The 18,072-nt window shown below is 34.6% G+C and overlaps 1 protein-coding gene across 2 annotated transcripts in view; it reads left to right on the top strand.

The window, feature by feature from the left end:
* The window catches only part of LOC130614767 (dynein axonemal heavy chain 5-like), a 53,115-nt gene that overhangs the window by 23,246 nt on the left and 11,797 nt on the right, over positions 1-18,072 (top strand). For both annotated transcript variants that reach the window (XM_057436215.1, XM_057436216.1), the window contains 30 exons: positions 480-732; positions 1,049-1,147; positions 1,487-1,674; positions 2,447-2,776; positions 3,060-3,221; positions 3,395-3,641; positions 4,110-4,351; positions 5,035-5,175; positions 5,392-5,626; positions 6,246-6,388; positions 6,853-6,987; positions 7,405-7,527; positions 7,937-8,150; positions 8,551-8,660; positions 9,015-9,301; positions 9,686-9,755; positions 10,195-10,317; positions 10,651-10,781; positions 11,062-11,215; positions 11,376-11,540; positions 11,845-12,071; positions 12,400-12,724; positions 13,476-13,550; positions 14,149-14,316; positions 14,810-14,938; positions 15,085-15,171; positions 15,680-15,817; positions 16,279-16,406; positions 16,850-17,018; positions 17,261-17,416. In XM_057436215.1, the coding sequence (XP_057292198.1) occupies positions 480-732; positions 1,049-1,147; positions 1,487-1,674; positions 2,447-2,776; positions 3,060-3,221; positions 3,395-3,641; positions 4,110-4,351; positions 5,035-5,175; positions 5,392-5,626; positions 6,246-6,388; positions 6,853-6,987; positions 7,405-7,527; positions 7,937-8,150; positions 8,551-8,660; positions 9,015-9,301; positions 9,686-9,755; positions 10,195-10,317; positions 10,651-10,781; positions 11,062-11,215; positions 11,376-11,540; positions 11,845-12,071; positions 12,400-12,724; positions 13,476-13,550; positions 14,149-14,316; positions 14,810-14,938; positions 15,085-15,171; positions 15,680-15,817; positions 16,279-16,406; positions 16,850-17,018; positions 17,261-17,416 (5,154 nt within the window). The remainder of the gene's footprint in view (positions 1-479; positions 733-1,048; positions 1,148-1,486; positions 1,675-2,446; positions 2,777-3,059; positions 3,222-3,394; positions 3,642-4,109; positions 4,352-5,034; positions 5,176-5,391; positions 5,627-6,245; positions 6,389-6,852; positions 6,988-7,404; positions 7,528-7,936; positions 8,151-8,550; positions 8,661-9,014; positions 9,302-9,685; positions 9,756-10,194; positions 10,318-10,650; positions 10,782-11,061; positions 11,216-11,375; positions 11,541-11,844; positions 12,072-12,399; positions 12,725-13,475; positions 13,551-14,148; positions 14,317-14,809; positions 14,939-15,084; positions 15,172-15,679; positions 15,818-16,278; positions 16,407-16,849; positions 17,019-17,260; positions 17,417-18,072) is intronic.

Genomic DNA, 18,072 nt, shown 5'->3' with positions numbered 1-18,072 from the left:
TTGATAATTGTTGTTGACTGGTCGAATGTTAAAGTAGCAAATGGATGACATATATTCCAATTTGTCGAATACTGCATTTCAAAAGTTGGACATGTATAACTTTTCAGCTTTGCCAGGAGAAACGCCATCCAGTCAGTTTCTTTACAATTTTATCAAAAAATTGAAACCAATCACATTGTCCAAAATAAAAGTTCTTTTTCTTTTTGAAAAACGTTAATAACAACATTACTGCAAAAAGTATGAATCATTGTTATCCCTGCCACTTGAATTTGACAAATTGGATCGTGCATCACCTACAAATTTAAAATGTAACAAATTGAATCGTGTATCTCACCCTAACAAAAATTCTTGTATATCACTTCATGAATCACACTGCAGGTTTTTGCAAACATGAAATACATTGAGTAAGAAAGGCTGTCATTAACACATTAGATGCAAGAAACCAGGCAAACTAAACACACAGATTTTATACATCTTAGGTCAAGATGCATATCAAATCACCAACAGATTTTGAATGGCTGAAACAAATTCGATTCTACTTCATGGAAGACACTGACAGTTGTACAGTTTCTATAACAAATGTAAACTTTAGTTATCAAAACGAATTTTTGGGATGTACTGAGCGGCTTGTTATTACACCGTTAACTGATCGTTGCTATATTACATTGGCACAAGCACTTCACATGTCGCTTGGTGGAGCACCTGCAGGCCCTGCTGGAACAGGAAAAACTGGTACTTATATTTTTATATTCCATGCTTTATGTAGTGGAAATTAATAAAAGTTTGTTTGTTTTGTTAAAAATCTCTGTAAAGTAATTTTATTTAGGTTACATTTAACTAAAATATTTGCTAACATTAGTCTCCTGGTTTAAAATTTTAATTTGGTCAATTTCAAAAAAATAAAATGCCTCCTGGAATGACTACTGAATGACTACTCCACCCATAGTGATAAAAGTAGTCCTAAAGCGAACACAATGGACCGAACGGATCTTAGCCTTAACAGCCTTCTATTAGGAAAAGTGTTTGTGATTTACTGATTTTTTTGTAGAAACTGTAAAAGACATGGGTAAAGCTCTTGGAAAATATGTTGTTGTTTTTAATTGTTCTGATCAACTTGATTACAGAGGTCTGGGAAGAATATTCAAAGGTAGGTATAGTTTTTCTTTTAGTTAACCAGTGCTGTCCCAAATTCAACCTCCTGCGGTATACATGAAAAAATGAAAGTTTTGACCATTGTAAAAAGTAGGTTACAGTAATTAAGCTACAGGCTAGAGTATCTATTATGGTATTCTACTAGATAGATTTTAATTATTTGCTTTTCTTCTGGCCTGCAGATTTTGCATCTGTGCAAAAACATATACCTCTGAAATGTCTAGTGCAAAAACTAGTTTTTCACAGTGATTTCTTTTTCTTTAAAAAATCCTCACACTGAAAAGCTGTTCCGTTGCTATAATATTTTGTCTTGATGTGCATACCTTCTTGTTAGGTCTTGCACAGTCAGGCAGTTGGGGATGCTTTGATGAATTTAATCGCATCGATCTTCCAGTTTTATCAGTTGCTGCACAGCAAATATCAGTTATACTTTCATGCAAAAAAGAAAGAAAACCTCAATTCGTTTTTACTGATGGCGATACTGTTAGCATGAATCCTGAATTTGGATTGTTTTTGACTATGGTGAGTTTATACATCTTTAGCATTATCTCTTGAAAAATGCATCAGTATTGAAGTGCCTTAACCATTGCTTGCTATGGAAAATAAATGAACTTTTTATTCCTCAAAAGCGACAAATGATAGATAGTAAATGTTGAGTGTTTTATAATTTATGTGGAAAGAAAGAAAGATTTCTTTAATCAACATTCACTCCAAAATACAACCAAGCACAACAAAAAACTGCATTTTTTCTGTTAATTATTCTTTCGTTATAATTAGTTTTTCTTTGTTTTATTCTAATGCCAATTGAATTGACTAAAAAATCTTTGTTGTACCAAAAAAATAAATAAAAAGAAAAGTTAACTCTGCTTAACTTTAAAGTTTTTTAACGTTGAAAAATGTGTATGCTCTTGGTGGAAAACTGAATGTTTCAGAATATTTGTTGGCGTGGACATTCAACTTTTGTTCCAATAATAGAAGATTAAAGCAATAAATGTTTTTATGCAAAGAAACAAGGAGAAAATGTGATTAAAATACTTATATAGTGTAATCGTTCTTTGATTAAACCTTCAGTGTTTTAAAAAACTGATTAATTAGAGTATATTACTAGAATACTATCTTCATTTTCTTGTATGTATAGTACTGTATTGTCACGATATTCATCAAATATTTTTACTAAATTCCATACAAATAGCAGTACTTACATTCTGAGATAAATTTACCATTAAAACTTTAGCAGGTTACAAGAAAGTTTTAATGTTTCAAGGAAACATTTTGTATTACTTGTTTTATATAGAACCCAGGATATGCTGGCAGACAGGAACTTCCAGAAAACTTGAAAATCCAGTTCCGCAGTGTTGCTATGATGGTACCTGATCGACAAATTATTATCAGAGTGAGACTGGCAAGTTCTGGATTTATCGACAATGTTGTTTTGGCTCGTAAATTTTTCACTCTATATAAACTATGTGAAGAGCAGCTTTCAGCACAAGTTCATTATGATTTTGGTTTACGAAATATTCTTTCAGTATTGCGAACACTCGGGCAGGCTAAGCGAGACAATCCTGCTGATAGTGAAAACAAGATTGTAATGAGGGTTTTAAGGGATATGAATCTCTCTAAATTAGTAAGTATCTTTTATTTTTTAAAATGTTGTGTTTGTTTTAAAAAAAACTGGCGTACAGCATTTAGCAGTTTAAATGTAAATTTCAAGTCATTCCTTTTGAAACAAGGTAAATTCTAAACTTACAGGTTAAGAGCTGTTGATTGTATTGGCTAAAAATAGATTTCCAGGGGGATTGTTATTGGTGTAAATGTTTGTCATTTTGAAAAACTGAATTATTTTATGTACACCAGAAGCGTGTCTTATACGTTTTGATTTGCAGGAGTAATTTCCTAATTTATTTTAGGTTGATGAAGACGAGCCGTTGTTTCTCAGTTTAATTAACGATCTCTTCCCTGGTATCTTACTGGAAAAAGCTGGTTATCCTGACTTGGAATTAGCTATCCAAACCCAGTGTGACGAAAGTGGATTGATCAATCACCCATCGTGGTCACTTAAGCTTATTCAGGTAATGCTCAAAAATGGTATTAGTATAATTGTCTTATATCTATGCGTGATTGTTGTGTTTTTGTACATGTAGTGTTGGTTGTCACTTACAATAAAATTTGATTTATGCATATTATTTTCTTTAGTTAGGGGTATTATTTGTGGCAGTTATAAAATTCAAGGTATTGATTTTAGTTGTATGAAACTCAGCGTGTACGTCATGGTATGATGGCATTAGGTCCAAGTGGGGCTGGCAAAACCACCTGCATACACACTTTGATGAAAGCAATGACTGAATGTGGAACACCACATAAAGAGTTCAGAATGAATCCGAAAGCCATAACAGCACCACAAATGTTCGGTCGTCTCGACGTTGCTACTAATGATTGGACTGATGGTATATTTTCAACACTTTGGAGAAAAACGTTGAGAGTTAAAAAAGGTAAAAAAAAAACTTATTGTCAACTTTTGGTCAGCTATTAGGATTTGCCAGGATATACTGGAGTCATGAGAATATATCGCCTTTGTTATTTTGGTCAGAAATATTGTGTGCACTATTAGGCCGAAATTGGCCCGTGCGTCAGACAAAATTTATATTATTGTTGTTAAATCTATCTGCCAGCCATTAGTCTTGTGGTAGAGGCTTCCTGCACGGAAAAATGTGGGTTAGATCACTGGCTCTGTAATGCCAGTGGCTGTAAAACTATGAATCTATCTTTTTTTTTAAGCATTTAGCATGCATGTAAATTTGATTAGGTTGTCTAGTTAAGTGATTTTTGTGATTACACGCAAGACTCTTGGTGATAACAGCACAATACAAACTGAAGAGTGTATGCTTTCTTAATCGTTTAACGTGCTTTCGTTATGCAGAGTAGGTTGGATCAATAGTCATATATAATTTTTTCTAAAGGAGAAAGAATATGGATAGTCCTTGATGGGCCAGTAGATGCGATTTGGATTGAAAATTTAAACTCTGTACTTGATGATAATAAAACACTGACGCTTGCTAATGGAGATCGAATTCCAATGTCACCATTTTGTAAGATAATATTCGAACCGCACAATATTGATAATGCATCTCCCGCAACAGTTTCAAGAAATGGTATGGTCTACATGAGCTCTTCAGGTTTGGATTGGAGACCAATTCTTGAAGTGAGTTTAAAATTTAAGAGTAGTCAAGAGTAGTCAAGGATATTTTAAAATTAAAATTAAAAGGTCAAAAAAGAATTTTAGGGAGTCAGGAAAGTTTGTTGTATAAAGTAAAGCCGTCAACTATAAGTGGATTCAATGAAAACGTTTTTATCGTAATTGTTAGTAGCAGGAAGGTTTGATCAATTTTACATAGGAAGGTCAAGGAGTTTCGTATCAAAAAAAGGGAAAAAATATGAGTTGACATATGAGAGGTTTACACTGTTTTTTTAAAGGGACCGTTAAACTAAAAACATTTACCCACCTACCGAGACCTTGGGTGCATATGATCAAAATCTCAGTAAGCGGGTAATTCATTTTCTCATATGAACGTAAGTTTCCTCGGTAGGCGACGACATTTATGTCGAATCAGCATTATTTTTTTAAGTAAACAGTCACACTTACACATGGTGTTGTCTTTATCAGGGGAGAAGTATTCTTGCCCTATGAACAGAAGTTGTGATACTGAAACATTTCCTTGCTAAACAAGGAAATATTTCACACATGAATAGCCCCGGGATTAGCTTTTTGTGCATTATAATAGTTACACAAATAGTCTTTCCTAGCATACTAAAACAGAATTTTTAGCTTAAGCTAGATGTTGTACAAGGTATATTTCTAAAGATAGAACGTTACTTTTTTTTAAGGCGTGGCTTATTAAGCGTGACCCAGTAGAGTCAGAAGCTTTCCGAATCTTGTACAACAACTCCTTTCAAGAACTCTTGGTTTTCATGAACGAGAACCTAGCACCTAAGATGGAGTTGTTGGAATGCAACTATATCACTCAGGTAAGCAAAGAGCCTTGCTAACACTCTCCTTCAAGGTAGTTATAATAACCTCTCGTAGGGTTTTCGTGGAAGAATTTGGCTAAGTTTTGCGGACTGAGCAGTTAATTTCTGAAAACTGCCTTGTTTCATGCTTTAGATGTACTTTATCTTTCAAAGTGTGATGTAATGTGTTTACTTTATTGAAGCTGCACGTAGTTTTTTTATTTTGTTTGTTAGTCAATAAATGTTCTGAATGGCTTGATACCATCATTCTCAGAAGGTAACCAAATGTCAACAAACCATTTAAATCGACTCTATGTGTTTTCAATAATGTGGAGCATCGGTGCTGTACTAGAGTTGGATGATCGAGAGAAGCTGGAACAGTTCATTCGAAGTGAACTTGACCTCGATCTACCAGACATTGATGATGGTTCTCATCATACAATATTTGAGTACTTTGTAGATAAGAAAGGTAAATTGGAGTAAATTTAATTTGTAGAACTACGTTTTTCTTTTGCACATATTGTTCAAAGTTAAGTTTTCTCAAAATACTTCAAACTATGTCAACTAGCTTGTTTGGTATTATGATAATGGAATTCCACATAGCAAATAAATGATTTCAAAATGTATTTTCAGTCTATGTTAGACTGACAATACGTTGCTACTAAAATACCTTGCTCTTCTGTTGTTTTCTTTTGTGCTTTACATCTGTACTGTTGATTTTAGATGTGCTTTGAATATACGTGAGATATTCTACTAGAAATATCTTTAACTACTGAAATAAATTTCCGATCTTGAGTTACATAAAATTCGGGTGGGATATTCTATCTTAAAATTGGAGAAAAAAATCCATCATCATCTCACAGTTGAATTTTTATTCACTAAAATTGCATACATCAAGAATAGGTGCTTTAGAACGAAAGAATAGAATTTGTCTTTCAATTAATACCTATATCTGCTTTGGTGAGATCATGTCACTGCAGACAGAAAAAATTGTTAATTTAAAGACATTTATGTTAGTTCATACGCCTACACAGGGAAGGGAAGTATAATGTTTCTATATGTAACAAATGTTTTGTTAATTTACTCAGGTGAATGGTGCCACTGGACTAGCCGTGTAGAAGAATATAAGTATCCAACAGATAGCACTCCGGAATACTCCTCAATTCTTGTACCGAATGTTGATAACGTACGTACAGACTTTTTGATGAGCATAATTGCAAAACAAGGAAAGGTGAGAACTGCTTCAATGTTTTTTTTGTCTATACATTTGACCAGGATTGTTTAGAAGAATATGCAAAATTAAATGAGTAACGATTGAGTAACATTACAGATACCTACACTATTCTGACATTGTGTATTGGGCTTTAACTTAAAATAATATAAGAAAACTACTTAACGTTCCTTTTGCTGGATTGTCTTTTTTTAAACTATTTGACTCAAAAGAGGTTTAAACATTACCATACCCCTGCTGGATGATTTATTTAGATATCTAAAAGCAATGATTTGTTGACTGCCAATCTTCCACTCAATGAAAACAATTGTCTTCAGATGTCTTCTATTAACATGAGAAACTGCTAAAAATCTTTTTTCTTCTAACTTGAGAATTGAGGACAGCGTACTAGGCTCCATATGGTCAATATGCCATAAACGTTTGAGATGAAAGGGGCAGTCTATTTTAATTATTATATATTACAGGCTGCCTTACTTATTGGTGAACAAGGTACTGCGAAAACAATCATGGCGCAAAGTTACATGTCTCATTACGATGGTGAAATGCACCTTAGTAAAAGTTTTAATTTCTCGTCCGCATCAACACCTTTTCACTTTCAAGTAAGTAATTCATTTATTACGACTTGAGAAGGGCCTTTCAATTGCTATCTGCTTTTGGTGAATTACTCAATTTGTGTTTGATGATTCACCAGGAATACCTATATAAAACATCTATTGTAGAAATTAGCGGTGATAGTGTAGTGGTAGCGCATCCGGCATGTAATCATAAGGTTCTAGGTTCGAGTCCCACTCCAGCGCACCTTGAATGTAGTGTTGTCAGTCCATTTGGTGCTATCTACTGACCGCTAATCGGCTTGTGTGGCAGGCAAGCAAGTTAGCCATTCTATACGATCTCTAGCGGTAATGTAACAGAGTTATAATCGAGGGGAGGAGGAGCCAACCATTAGGATGGAATCCCCAAGGACGTTAAAACTTCCCGTTACTTATTTCTTACTTACTAGCTTTTTTCACATTTAGAGAACCATAGAAAGTTATGTTGACAAAAGAATGGGCAGTACGTATGGTCCTGCAGCAGGGAAGAAGATGACTGTTTTCGTTGACGACATTAACATGCCAGTGATTAACGAATGGGGAGATCAGGTGTGATTTGTTTATTTTGCTGTTACGATTTTCCCCCTACACTAGTATTTTTTTTTTATTATTAAAGTTTAAATTTGAACAACAATGAACTTTATCCACGAATTATTTTATCGAATATTTATACAGGATATAGCCACTTCAGTGTTGTTCCATTGTTATCAATGTGGGTCCTATGTTCTAAATGTATACATTATGTATACACCAATATTGCTAACCCAAATTTCCTTCACATGCGCCGCTTTGCCAGTACTGAGTTATTTGTTACTTTATAAACCAGTACCAACATTTATTCAATACCCTTGCCATTAAAACTTTGACTTTACAGGAACATAAAAAGCGATATACATCAAGCTTTTCCACCTATTCATATTCATTAAAACTAATTGCATTATTTTATTCTCTACAAAAGGTAACCAATGAAATCGTTCGGCAACTTATGGAGGCAAATGGTTTCTACAACTTAGACAAGCCTGGAGATTTCACCACTATTGTCGATGTTCAATTTCTAGCAGCTATGATCCATCCAGGTGGTGGGAGAAACGACATACCGCAAAGATTAAAGAGGCAATTTTCTGTGTTTAATTGTACTTTGCCAGCTAATTCTTCTATTGATAAGATATTCGGTAAGCTTGTGACACGAATGTTTCTTTTGAGTGAATGCTTTTTTCTTGATAAGGGAGGTTTTGTTAGGCAACAAAGCCAAGGGAAATCAACATTCCAGTCTGAAGTTAGTAAATGAAAAGAAAACAAAAGGCAAACACAGGGATTATAAAATTAATATTTTTTGGTTCTAAAAGGTCTTTCAATTTTATACAAAGAACTCGATTAAGACTGGCGTATTAGCCTAACTAAACAAGCAACGTGAATATGGTCTTTCGAAGTAGATATTCGACAGGCAACAAGTAAAACAGTTGAGCTTATAAAAGATAGATAATTAAACAACATTGCTGTGCTGCTTATGAAGAAGTCGTGTGAATTTGTTACATACATACAACAGCTAATTTTATTTCATACGATTTTTAGGCGTGATAGCAGAAGGTCATTTTTGCAAGGAGCGTGGATTTTTAGACGACGTGCGAAATCTAGCCAAACAGTTGGTGTCTTGTACAAGAAGATTATGGCAGCTAACAAAGGTAGGGAACGCTCTGATGAGAAGAGTATAAATATATATGCCCAAGACTTCATAGCATATATGCCGACATCCGTTGGTCAATGAAACCTAAAATTTCTGCAGTTGCTGCGGACTTTCGAACTGACTTCTTACATCCAGAAGTAACAACATTTTTCGGTCCCATAATTGAGCAATCTAAGAAGGAAGTGAATCTTGACTGCATTTTCCGCTGTAGCGCAAAAATGTCATGATTTTTTGTTAGCGCATGCGCACTTTCAAAACGTTGTCCATATCGGCATGCGCTTACAAAAGGTTTGTGAATGTTTTACGCTATAGCAATGTTGTTTTTGTTAACTTTATTTTCGCTCTCCTATAGGTAAAAATGCTTCCCACACCTGCGAAATTCCACTATGTATTCAACTTGCGTGATTTGTCTCGCATATGGCAAGGAATGATTAATGTTATATCAGAAACCATAGTTGATTCATCGAGTTTGTTGTTGCTGTGGAAACACGAATGCATGCGTGTCATATCGGATCGATTTGTTGAAATGTCAGATACAGTGTGGTTTAATAAAGTCATGATGCAAGTTTGCGAAGAAGCTTTGGAGGGTGTGAATTTGGACTGTTTGAACCAGACGCCATATTTCGTTGATTTTTTAAGGTATACGTGAATGTTATACCAACAAAAAATCGCCTTTATTAAATCTTTTACGTTAACTGATTTGGTAAATTCTGTAATTATAAGTTTTTATACAATTTTAGGTTTTTTCTCTAATGCAAAAATGTTTTTATGTTTATTTCAAAATGTATAAGTCTGGCACAAAAACTGGCAGTGTATCACGTAAAGAATTGCCAAAAACCGTGACATCAAACGTGTTATCAGGTCTTAGTTTAGACCAACATATTTCAGTATCTTAATTTATTTATTTATTTGACACATTTAGCTCACATTATAAGCCTTTGCTTAACGCTTAGCAATGTCTAACGTGTGGGCACATCAACGATCAACATTTTCGTCTAATATTATTATTTTTTTTTTTTTTAGAGACGCACCAGAAGCTACTGGTGATGAAGAAGACGATTCTGAGTTGGAGACACCAAAAATATACGAAATAGTATGTTAAAATTTGTAACTCTAAATCTACAAATATGTCAGTTAATCGTAATGCTCCATAAAGCAGATGTCATGTTGGTGAAACCTTACTATGCTGCTTTCATAGCATAGTATCTGCCTGTCTTCTGTGATATATTTATATACAAAGTCAAAAGTTATGGCACAAACCACACTGTGTTTGATTAGAATCAGCAACGCGTCTGAGTGTGAAACATTAGTCAATATTTATACTGCTATGGACGTTCTGATTGAAAATAGCTTTTTCACATAAGCAGTCTCTAAAACAAGTATAAATCAACAAAACATTTTTTTACTATGATGATATAATTCACAATTTATGTAGAACGGCAAAGCAGTAGCAATATGTGTTACCAAAAACCGCCTGTATTTCCAATACCTCTACTTTGCAACAATCTATTTGGCTTTATTGAAACCTTTAGATTCCAAGCATGTCAACAGTGAAAGAGAGATTAAGAATGTTCATGGCACAGTATAATGAATCTATTCGTGGTACAGGATTGGATCTTGTGTTCTTCGAAGATGCAATTATTAATCTGGTCAAGGTAATTGTAATGTATCTGCTTGTAGAAGGTGCAGAGAATTATTTTGAACAATTTAACCAGCTTAATCGAAAGTGACTTGATTTTTTTCGATTTTGAAATTAAGGAAACTGCTGCTACTCTTTTCAAATATGATGTTTTTGAACTACCTTACCAAACTACCAAATGTCTTAACAACCTGTAAAAAGTAAACAAAATGGTCAACATTAATGCTGTTGATTGGTTCACAAATTGGAGTGTACGAAAGACAGGACATTATCATCATTTTAATCATGCTTCACTTCATGTGATATTACGAGACGCGCTTACTATTTTGTGTTTCTTTGCTATTTTTAGATATCACGCATTTTGTCAGCACCACGTGGCAATGCATTACTTGTTGGTGTGGGTGGATCTGGTAAACAGAGTTTGACTCGCTTAGCATCTTTCATTGCTGGTTATAAGACATTCCAAATTACCATCACAAGGTTATTTTTCATTTTGTTTGTTCCTTTACTTGTTAAATGGTCTTAAACTCGAGGATTAAAATGGAAATGCAAGTTCATTTTTTACATACACTTATCATTATATTGCCATCCTCCCTATATTTACCTCTCTCAACTTATCTACATTAATCTACGTTGGTCTTTATTTATCTCTATTTATCTACAGTTATCTATAGTTATCTCCACTTGCTTTAACTGTTAAAAAAATTAATATATGTACAGTTCAAGTTAATTTATGTATAGTTCAAATTAATTTATGCAGGTCTTACAATGCATCCAATTTAATCGACGATTTGAAGTATCTCTACAGAGTAGCCGGCCAACACGGTTCGGGAATTACATTTGTGTTTACTGATCAAGAAGTGAAAGATGAAGGCTTTTTGGAATATTTAAACAACGTTTTGTCCTCTGGAGAAGTAGGTTGAATTAGAAGAATGTTAAATTGAGAGTATGCCTAAGTAGCATTTGTGAAAATAACACAGTTTCTTTTATGTGATAATTTTTGATTATATGTAAGAGTAAAGGTAAGGTTTTATTACCTGGTGGGGCAATTAAACCCTTTAAATTATTACCCAGGTTTCCAATTTATTTCCACGGGATGAGATTGATGAGATTACGAACGAGTTGATTCCCGTCATGAAGAAACAACATCCACGTCACCCGCCGACGCCGGAGAATTTGTACAATTTCTTCATCAACCGTGCACGTCATAATTTACATGTGGCGTTGTGCTTCTCTCCCGTGAGTTATTCTTTGTTCTTTGGGTTTTGCGAAATAGTTCTTTTTCTGTGAAACTACAGAAACAGATTCGGTTATGTTAGAAGTAATATCGAAAAAAAAAATGTTGAATTTATCATTTTTAAAGCTCGCCTTTTAATAAGTATAATATTTTGGAAAATTATATCACTTAGAATTCTTGACTTCTGTTGCGTTTTCTGTACTGTTGTTCCTTCCGAAGCATTTAATTTGTTTTCAACCTATTAGTTTCGTCTTAATTTGATTGTTGCCATACATCCAATATATGTTGCTTTGTTTTATCCTATAGGTTGGAGAGAAGTTCCGTAACCGTGCATTAAAGTTTCCTGGGTTGATCAGTGGTTGTACTATAAACTGGTTTCAAAGATGGCCAAAGGATGCTTTGATAGCTGTAGCTGATCATTACCTGTCAAACTTTGACATTATGTGCACAGCTGAAGTGAAGGCGCAGTTGGTAGAAAGCATGGGTTCCATACATGACGGTGTGGCTCTATATTGCAAACAATATTTCGAAAGGTATGTTTTGTTTTAGCCGGATGTTTACCATTCTGAGACTTTTGATTTTTGCCTATAATGAAAACAGAGAATTATGATTTGTGCTTATGGTTTCAATAGTAAATTTTGCGGATTTTAACGTCATTTTATGTTCTAAGTGCGAACTTGTTATTTTAACCACAGTTCGTCAAAACAATGCAGTGTATTGAATGTAAAGAGAAATTGGTACTCCTTTCTGCCATTACCGCCTTGGTTTATTTTGTAGTTGTATTTAGTTACGGGATCCTTCGTGTTTCCTAATCAAGAAGTTGCATGAACTTTAGACAATTCTTTTAACTCTGTATTGTAGATACCGTCGCCAAACCCATGTCACTCCCAAGTCGTACCTCTCCTTCATGAACGGCTACAAGCAAGTATACAGCATACAAAAAACAGAGATCGACAACCTTGCCAACAGAATGAATATTGGTCTCGATAAGTTGATGGAGGCTAGTAAGTCTGTTGAGCAATTGTCCAAGGAACTTGCTGTCAAAGAGAAGGAGCTGGCTGTAGCGACACTGAAAGCAGATAAGGTACTGAAGGAAGTTACTGAGAAGGCACATGCAGCTGAGAAGGTGAAGTCGCAAGTACAAGTTGTTAAAGATCGCGCTCAAGCTATTGTTGATGTGATTGCGGTAAGTGCAAAAAGTAAATGGAAAAACTCCCACCCATTCTTGCAGCAACGCCCATTCTTGTAGCAACGCCTATTCCTGTATCAACGCCCCTTTCTGTATCAACGCCCCTTTCTGTAGCAACGCCTCTTTTTGTAGCAACGCCTATTCTTGAAGCAACGCCTATTCTTGTAGCGACGCACATTCTTGTAGCAACTCCTAGTCTCAGCAAACACCTTTTCTACAACCAACAGACGCTATAAAGGGAAGATAGATTAAGACATTTTACATACAGTATAGATATTCTTTTCGACGCTTTACTTTTTACTTCAAATTTTATTTCCTATAATAAGCAGGTATGTAGATTCTCGCTGCTCCGCCATTTCAAGCACCCTTGTTATGATTGCTGTTTAACTTATTTTTATTTAAAAGCGTATGCACGGGAATTTAAGTTGGTGACTTTTGAAGGTTGCCACAATTTTTGTAGAAGCTCGTTATATTTTGTTACAAATTTACTTTTGCTAGATTTTTATAAATTACTGTTTTACAAATTAAAAAAAGAAACTTTTTTCAGACATTTCGGATAAAGTGGAAAGAGCAAGATTTTAAATTTTCTTTGCAGACATTTTTCCTCAGTGAAACTTAAAATCTGCACTACAACAATCTTTTTTCCTCTGGCAATTCTTTCAGTGCTTAAGATGTGTAAAACATTGTATCTAACCTACATAATGTGTTTAGAAACTTGAAGTAATTTGATTTTTTGAACGATTTTTAGGAAGAAAAAGCTGTAGCTGAAGAAAAGTTAAAAGCTGCAAAACCTGCCCTTGAAGAAGCCGAAGCTGCACTACAAGTATGTCTCATTTGACTTAGTTCTGTTTATTATGAATAAAGCACATTTTAAAATGCTTTTTCAATGTTACTGTACAAAAACGCTTTAGCCTTGGCAACTTTTTCTATTTTTTCAGATATTTTCTTAACGAATCTAGTAGAATCTTCTTAGACAAAATTTAGCAATAAGAAATATTTGTCTCTTCTCCTGTGGAATTAGCACCCAAGACGAGTACCCATTAACTGTCTAAATGAGTCCAAAAAACCATCCTTCATAATTGGGTTTAAGATGGAGAAAAAGAACCGCCAATTTCAACGCAGTCTTAAAATTGTTGAATCAAAATAAAAGAGCCTTAAGTCTATTTTTTGTTTTAAAATATTTCACAGTCCCTATTTTAGCACCAAGGAACCTTGCTTCTTATATTTTGGAGTAAGTTTTTAAGCATAAATATGACCTTTATATCTTCTTTAAGAAATGTTTTGTACGCTTGTAGGTCAATTGTCAACTCGATTGCCCAAACTTTAGATTTGTACAAATTGTTATTTTGTATGAGAACATTTATTCTCAATTTCCTTCACCTATGCGTTACAGAGGATAATTAAGTCTAATTATGTTTCAGACTATCAAAGCAGCCGACATTGCGACTGTTCGACGACTTGGCAAGCCTCCTCATCTCATCATGAGAATCATGGATTGTGTTTTATTACTCTGTCGGAAAAACCTTGATCCCGTTACCATGGATCCCGACAAGCCTTGTTGTAAGCCGTCATGGGGAGAATCATTGAGGGTAAGGAAACGCATTGATTAAATATTCTTACGTGAACTAATTTTCTTCATTGTGACTGCATGAGCAATGCAAGAATATAATGAACGGGCAGCACTTGGGTAAGTAATAATGTCGAAAATAACTCTACATCGAAGCATTCGTGAAAGGTTCTATCAAGCCTTGCATAACATCGAGGAAGCAAATTAAGAAAGAAGTGGTGGAGCTATGAGTGGTTAAGCTTTGGAAATCCTCGCTGTTGTTTTGGTAAAGTCCTTATCTTTTACAGCGTTAAGATTCCAGGAGATGGAAGCGATTTTGTTTGTGACAATTCTGAAGCAAACATAAATAAAGAAATATGCAAATACCATAAAAAAACCCCGCATGAATTGTTAAAGACGCCTTTTTCTCCAAACACATAACTTTGCACGAACAATAAAACGTAACTGTATCATTTGTTTAGAAAGTATCTATGTGTTGATGAGTAATGCATGGTCGCTTTGTTTAATTCTTTCAGTTCATGGCACAAACTGGTTTTCTGCAAGCGCTTGAGCAGTTTCCTAAAGACACAATAAATGGGGAGATGGTGGAGTTAATGGAACCTTACCTTGCTGCTGAAGATTATACAACAGAAATCGCCAAAAAGGTAAATAAAAATTAATAATATGATTTTTCTTTTCTGTGTTCACTAAGGGACGTGAAAGTAATAGTTTAGCATTCAGTAAATCAAGGTAAGTGAGGCCAGTGCAAATGTTGACAAGTGGTGCTGAAAAAAGGTTTTTCTTTTTCTAGGTATGTGGTAACGTTGCTGGTCTGGCCTCCTGGACGAAAGCTATGTGTAAATTCTTCGCGGTGAACAAAGAAGTTCTTCCATTAAAGGTTAGATTTTTGTTGTTATTATTTGATATCTTAGTTGGTTTTGCTGTCATTGCTGTTGTATTCCTGTTGTTGTTGTTGTTGTTGTTGTTGTTGCCAGCTGCGCACTGTCGTATATTAGGGATTTTTTGAAACAAGAACGGGTGGAACGACGTCAATTTTCACTTTCACTTTGTTAAAATATTCGACGTTCTACCCACAGCCTCAAAATGGTTTTTTAGTCACAGGGAGAACGACGGTAACTTTGGTTTTGGTAAATTACCCTGATCTGCACATGTGCATTGAAGAACAAATATATATATTCTCCGTCCAGGATGTCTACTCCGGCAGGACTGTCACGAATTTTAGGGAAGAAAATTTGAAAATGAAAAATTTTAGGCTAAAAAATAACGGGAAAATGTCAGGAATGCCAGGGATAACGAGGTCAACTTTTGAGTGGACACATCATAGATGGTCCCGTCCTTGTTTTGCATGGTCGCAAATATTTACGTTTTTAATTGTTACTACACAGGCAAACCTATCTATCCAAGAAGCCAAACTGGGCGTGGCAATGAGTGATTTGAGCGAAGCGCAAGGTCAGCTGGATGAAAAACAAGCAGAACTGGACAAAGCACAAGCTGAATACGACGACGCCATGAGAGAGAAACAGGTTTGTTGTTCTTGGCTGTTTCATCAGATATTTTCGTTTTTTAAAACGTTTTAAATTTTTTGTGTAGTCATTATAAGTTTATCCTCGTGTCTTTTGGAAGCCCGCTTGAGAGAATGGTTATGACAAAAATTTAAAAAACTATACAGATCTTTATAGCTTGGTTAGAAAGAATTGATTTTAAACTGTCATTCTGCTTTGAATAAATTTAAAAAATCTTTACTCCGTTAGTGTTTATTTAACATATGTTCTTTGAAATGAGGTACATTTGGTTTGTTTGAAATCAATCTCAAAATTCGATTTCTTTTTCTTTTTTGGAATTTATGGGTAACAAGGAAAATTATCATGTGATTTACAGTGCGTACCACCACCACCTTTTTTGAAACACGAGTACTGTAGTGCATGTAAGGTGCATGTATCCCTATCAAAGTTTTAATGTAATGGTTAAAATATTTTAATATTAGACGCTAATCGATGACGCTGAAACATGTCGTAGAAAGATGGTAGCCGCATCAGCGTTGATCAACGGTTTAGGTGGCGAGAAAGAGAGATGGACTGAACAAAGTAAAGAATTCGAGCAACAAACAGAAAGGTTAGTTGAAGAAAAAATGTTATCGTTGGTTGTGATTGTTTTATAAACAGAAGCCAACCAACCTAAAGTGCCTGTAACTAAAATAAGATATCGATGAAGTCACAACATGTCTGTGTTAGAGGTTACGAGACTTTCACGTTATTTGTCTTTTCTCAAAAACAGAAAATCTTCGAGTTTTGCTTCCTGTTTTTTAAAAATAATGCATAAAATTATACCGAATATGAATAAGATTGCTGTTGCTATTTTTGTCGCTGTCGTTATTGTTTTTGTTGCTGTTATGTATTGTTGTTGTTGTTGTTGTTATTATTTTTGTTGTTGTTGTTGTTTTTGTTGTTGACGTTGTTGTTGTTGTTGACGTTGTTGTTTTTCATTTATTTGTTTCCATTTTCCTGTTTCTTTTGTTACATGTTTGCTTTTTATTGCCATGCATTCATACAAAACAGGTTGGTCGGCGATGTGTTATTAGGCACAGCATTTCTATCTTATTCTGGTCCTTTCAATCAAGAATTTCGCAAGCTACTTGAGAAAAACTGGCAGAAAGAGTTGCATCACAGGCGGATACCGTTCACCTTCAATTTGAACGTGACGTCGTTACTGGTGGATGGCGCTACAGTATGTTGACTTAATTTGACCCTCTAACACATTCCCACCGCCTTTTTCGCATAAGGAGAAGCTAGAGCACACACCCTCAGTTTGCCTCAATACTTCAATTACGTTGTAAGCAGTATATCCCTACCTCGATGAATTTTGCGTTGCTGAAGAAGCGTAGCTCGTGTAACTCTGGAAATACACAGATATCAATTTCTTATTAACTTTTGCGTGCTTGATGAATTAATTTTTTTTATTCTTTCCAGGTTGCCGAGTGGAATGTGCATGGTCTTCCCAACGACGAGCTATCTGTACAAAATGGTATAATTGTTAGTAAAGCGGCGCGCTATCCTCTTCTGATTGATCCACAAAGTCAAGGAAAGATATGGATCAAGAATAAAGAGGCGTCAAGTGGACTGCAGGTACGCTCTCTTTTTTATTTACATCTGTTTTTATAAGAACAAACTATATGAGAACATATGCTTTTAAGGTCTTAAATTTTCGAACGGTTTAAAAGAAGATTTAAAGTGACAAAATAAAAATAAAACTCAGAACAGTAAAATTTGTTGGGTTTGAGACTTTAAAATTCAGAGTTGCCTCCTCCTCTATTCTCCTCAATTCTTAAGTCTCAAACCTCTTCTAAAAATAGGTTTTTCAACAACTTAATTCCTAAATCTCTTCGATTTTAATTGTACAACCTGTCGCATATTTTTGTATTCTTAAAATACAGAAATGGTGCATTTGCACAACAATAATTTGTTCTTCTGGCATCAACCTCAAGATCTCTTAAAATATTCCTTAATCTCTTGGGAAAGTATTAAAATGTCCAAATCTCCTCATTTTTTATAAAATTATCCTCACCTTAAAAAGGATAAAAAAATTCTAATCAAATTTGACTCTATAAAAATAGTGGCAACTTTTAAGAGCATTTAAAGGCTTCCTAAACAATGACTTAAATTACAACGACTTTGACGAACAATTCAGTCAGTTGGTCAGCAAACACGCCCCTATAAAATACAAAGTTGTTAGAAATAATAACTCTCCATTTATAACAAAAGCAGTACGAAAGGAGATAATG

The sequence above is a fragment of the Hydractinia symbiolongicarpus genome, chromosome 11, assembly GCF_029227915.1.
Source record: "Hydractinia symbiolongicarpus strain clone_291-10 chromosome 11, HSymV2.1, whole genome shotgun sequence".
Lineage (NCBI taxonomy): Eukaryota > Metazoa > Cnidaria > Hydrozoa > Anthoathecata > Hydractiniidae > Hydractinia > Hydractinia symbiolongicarpus.
Note: the sequence above shows the minus strand (reverse complement) of the source record. Positions and strands in the feature narration are given on the sequence as shown.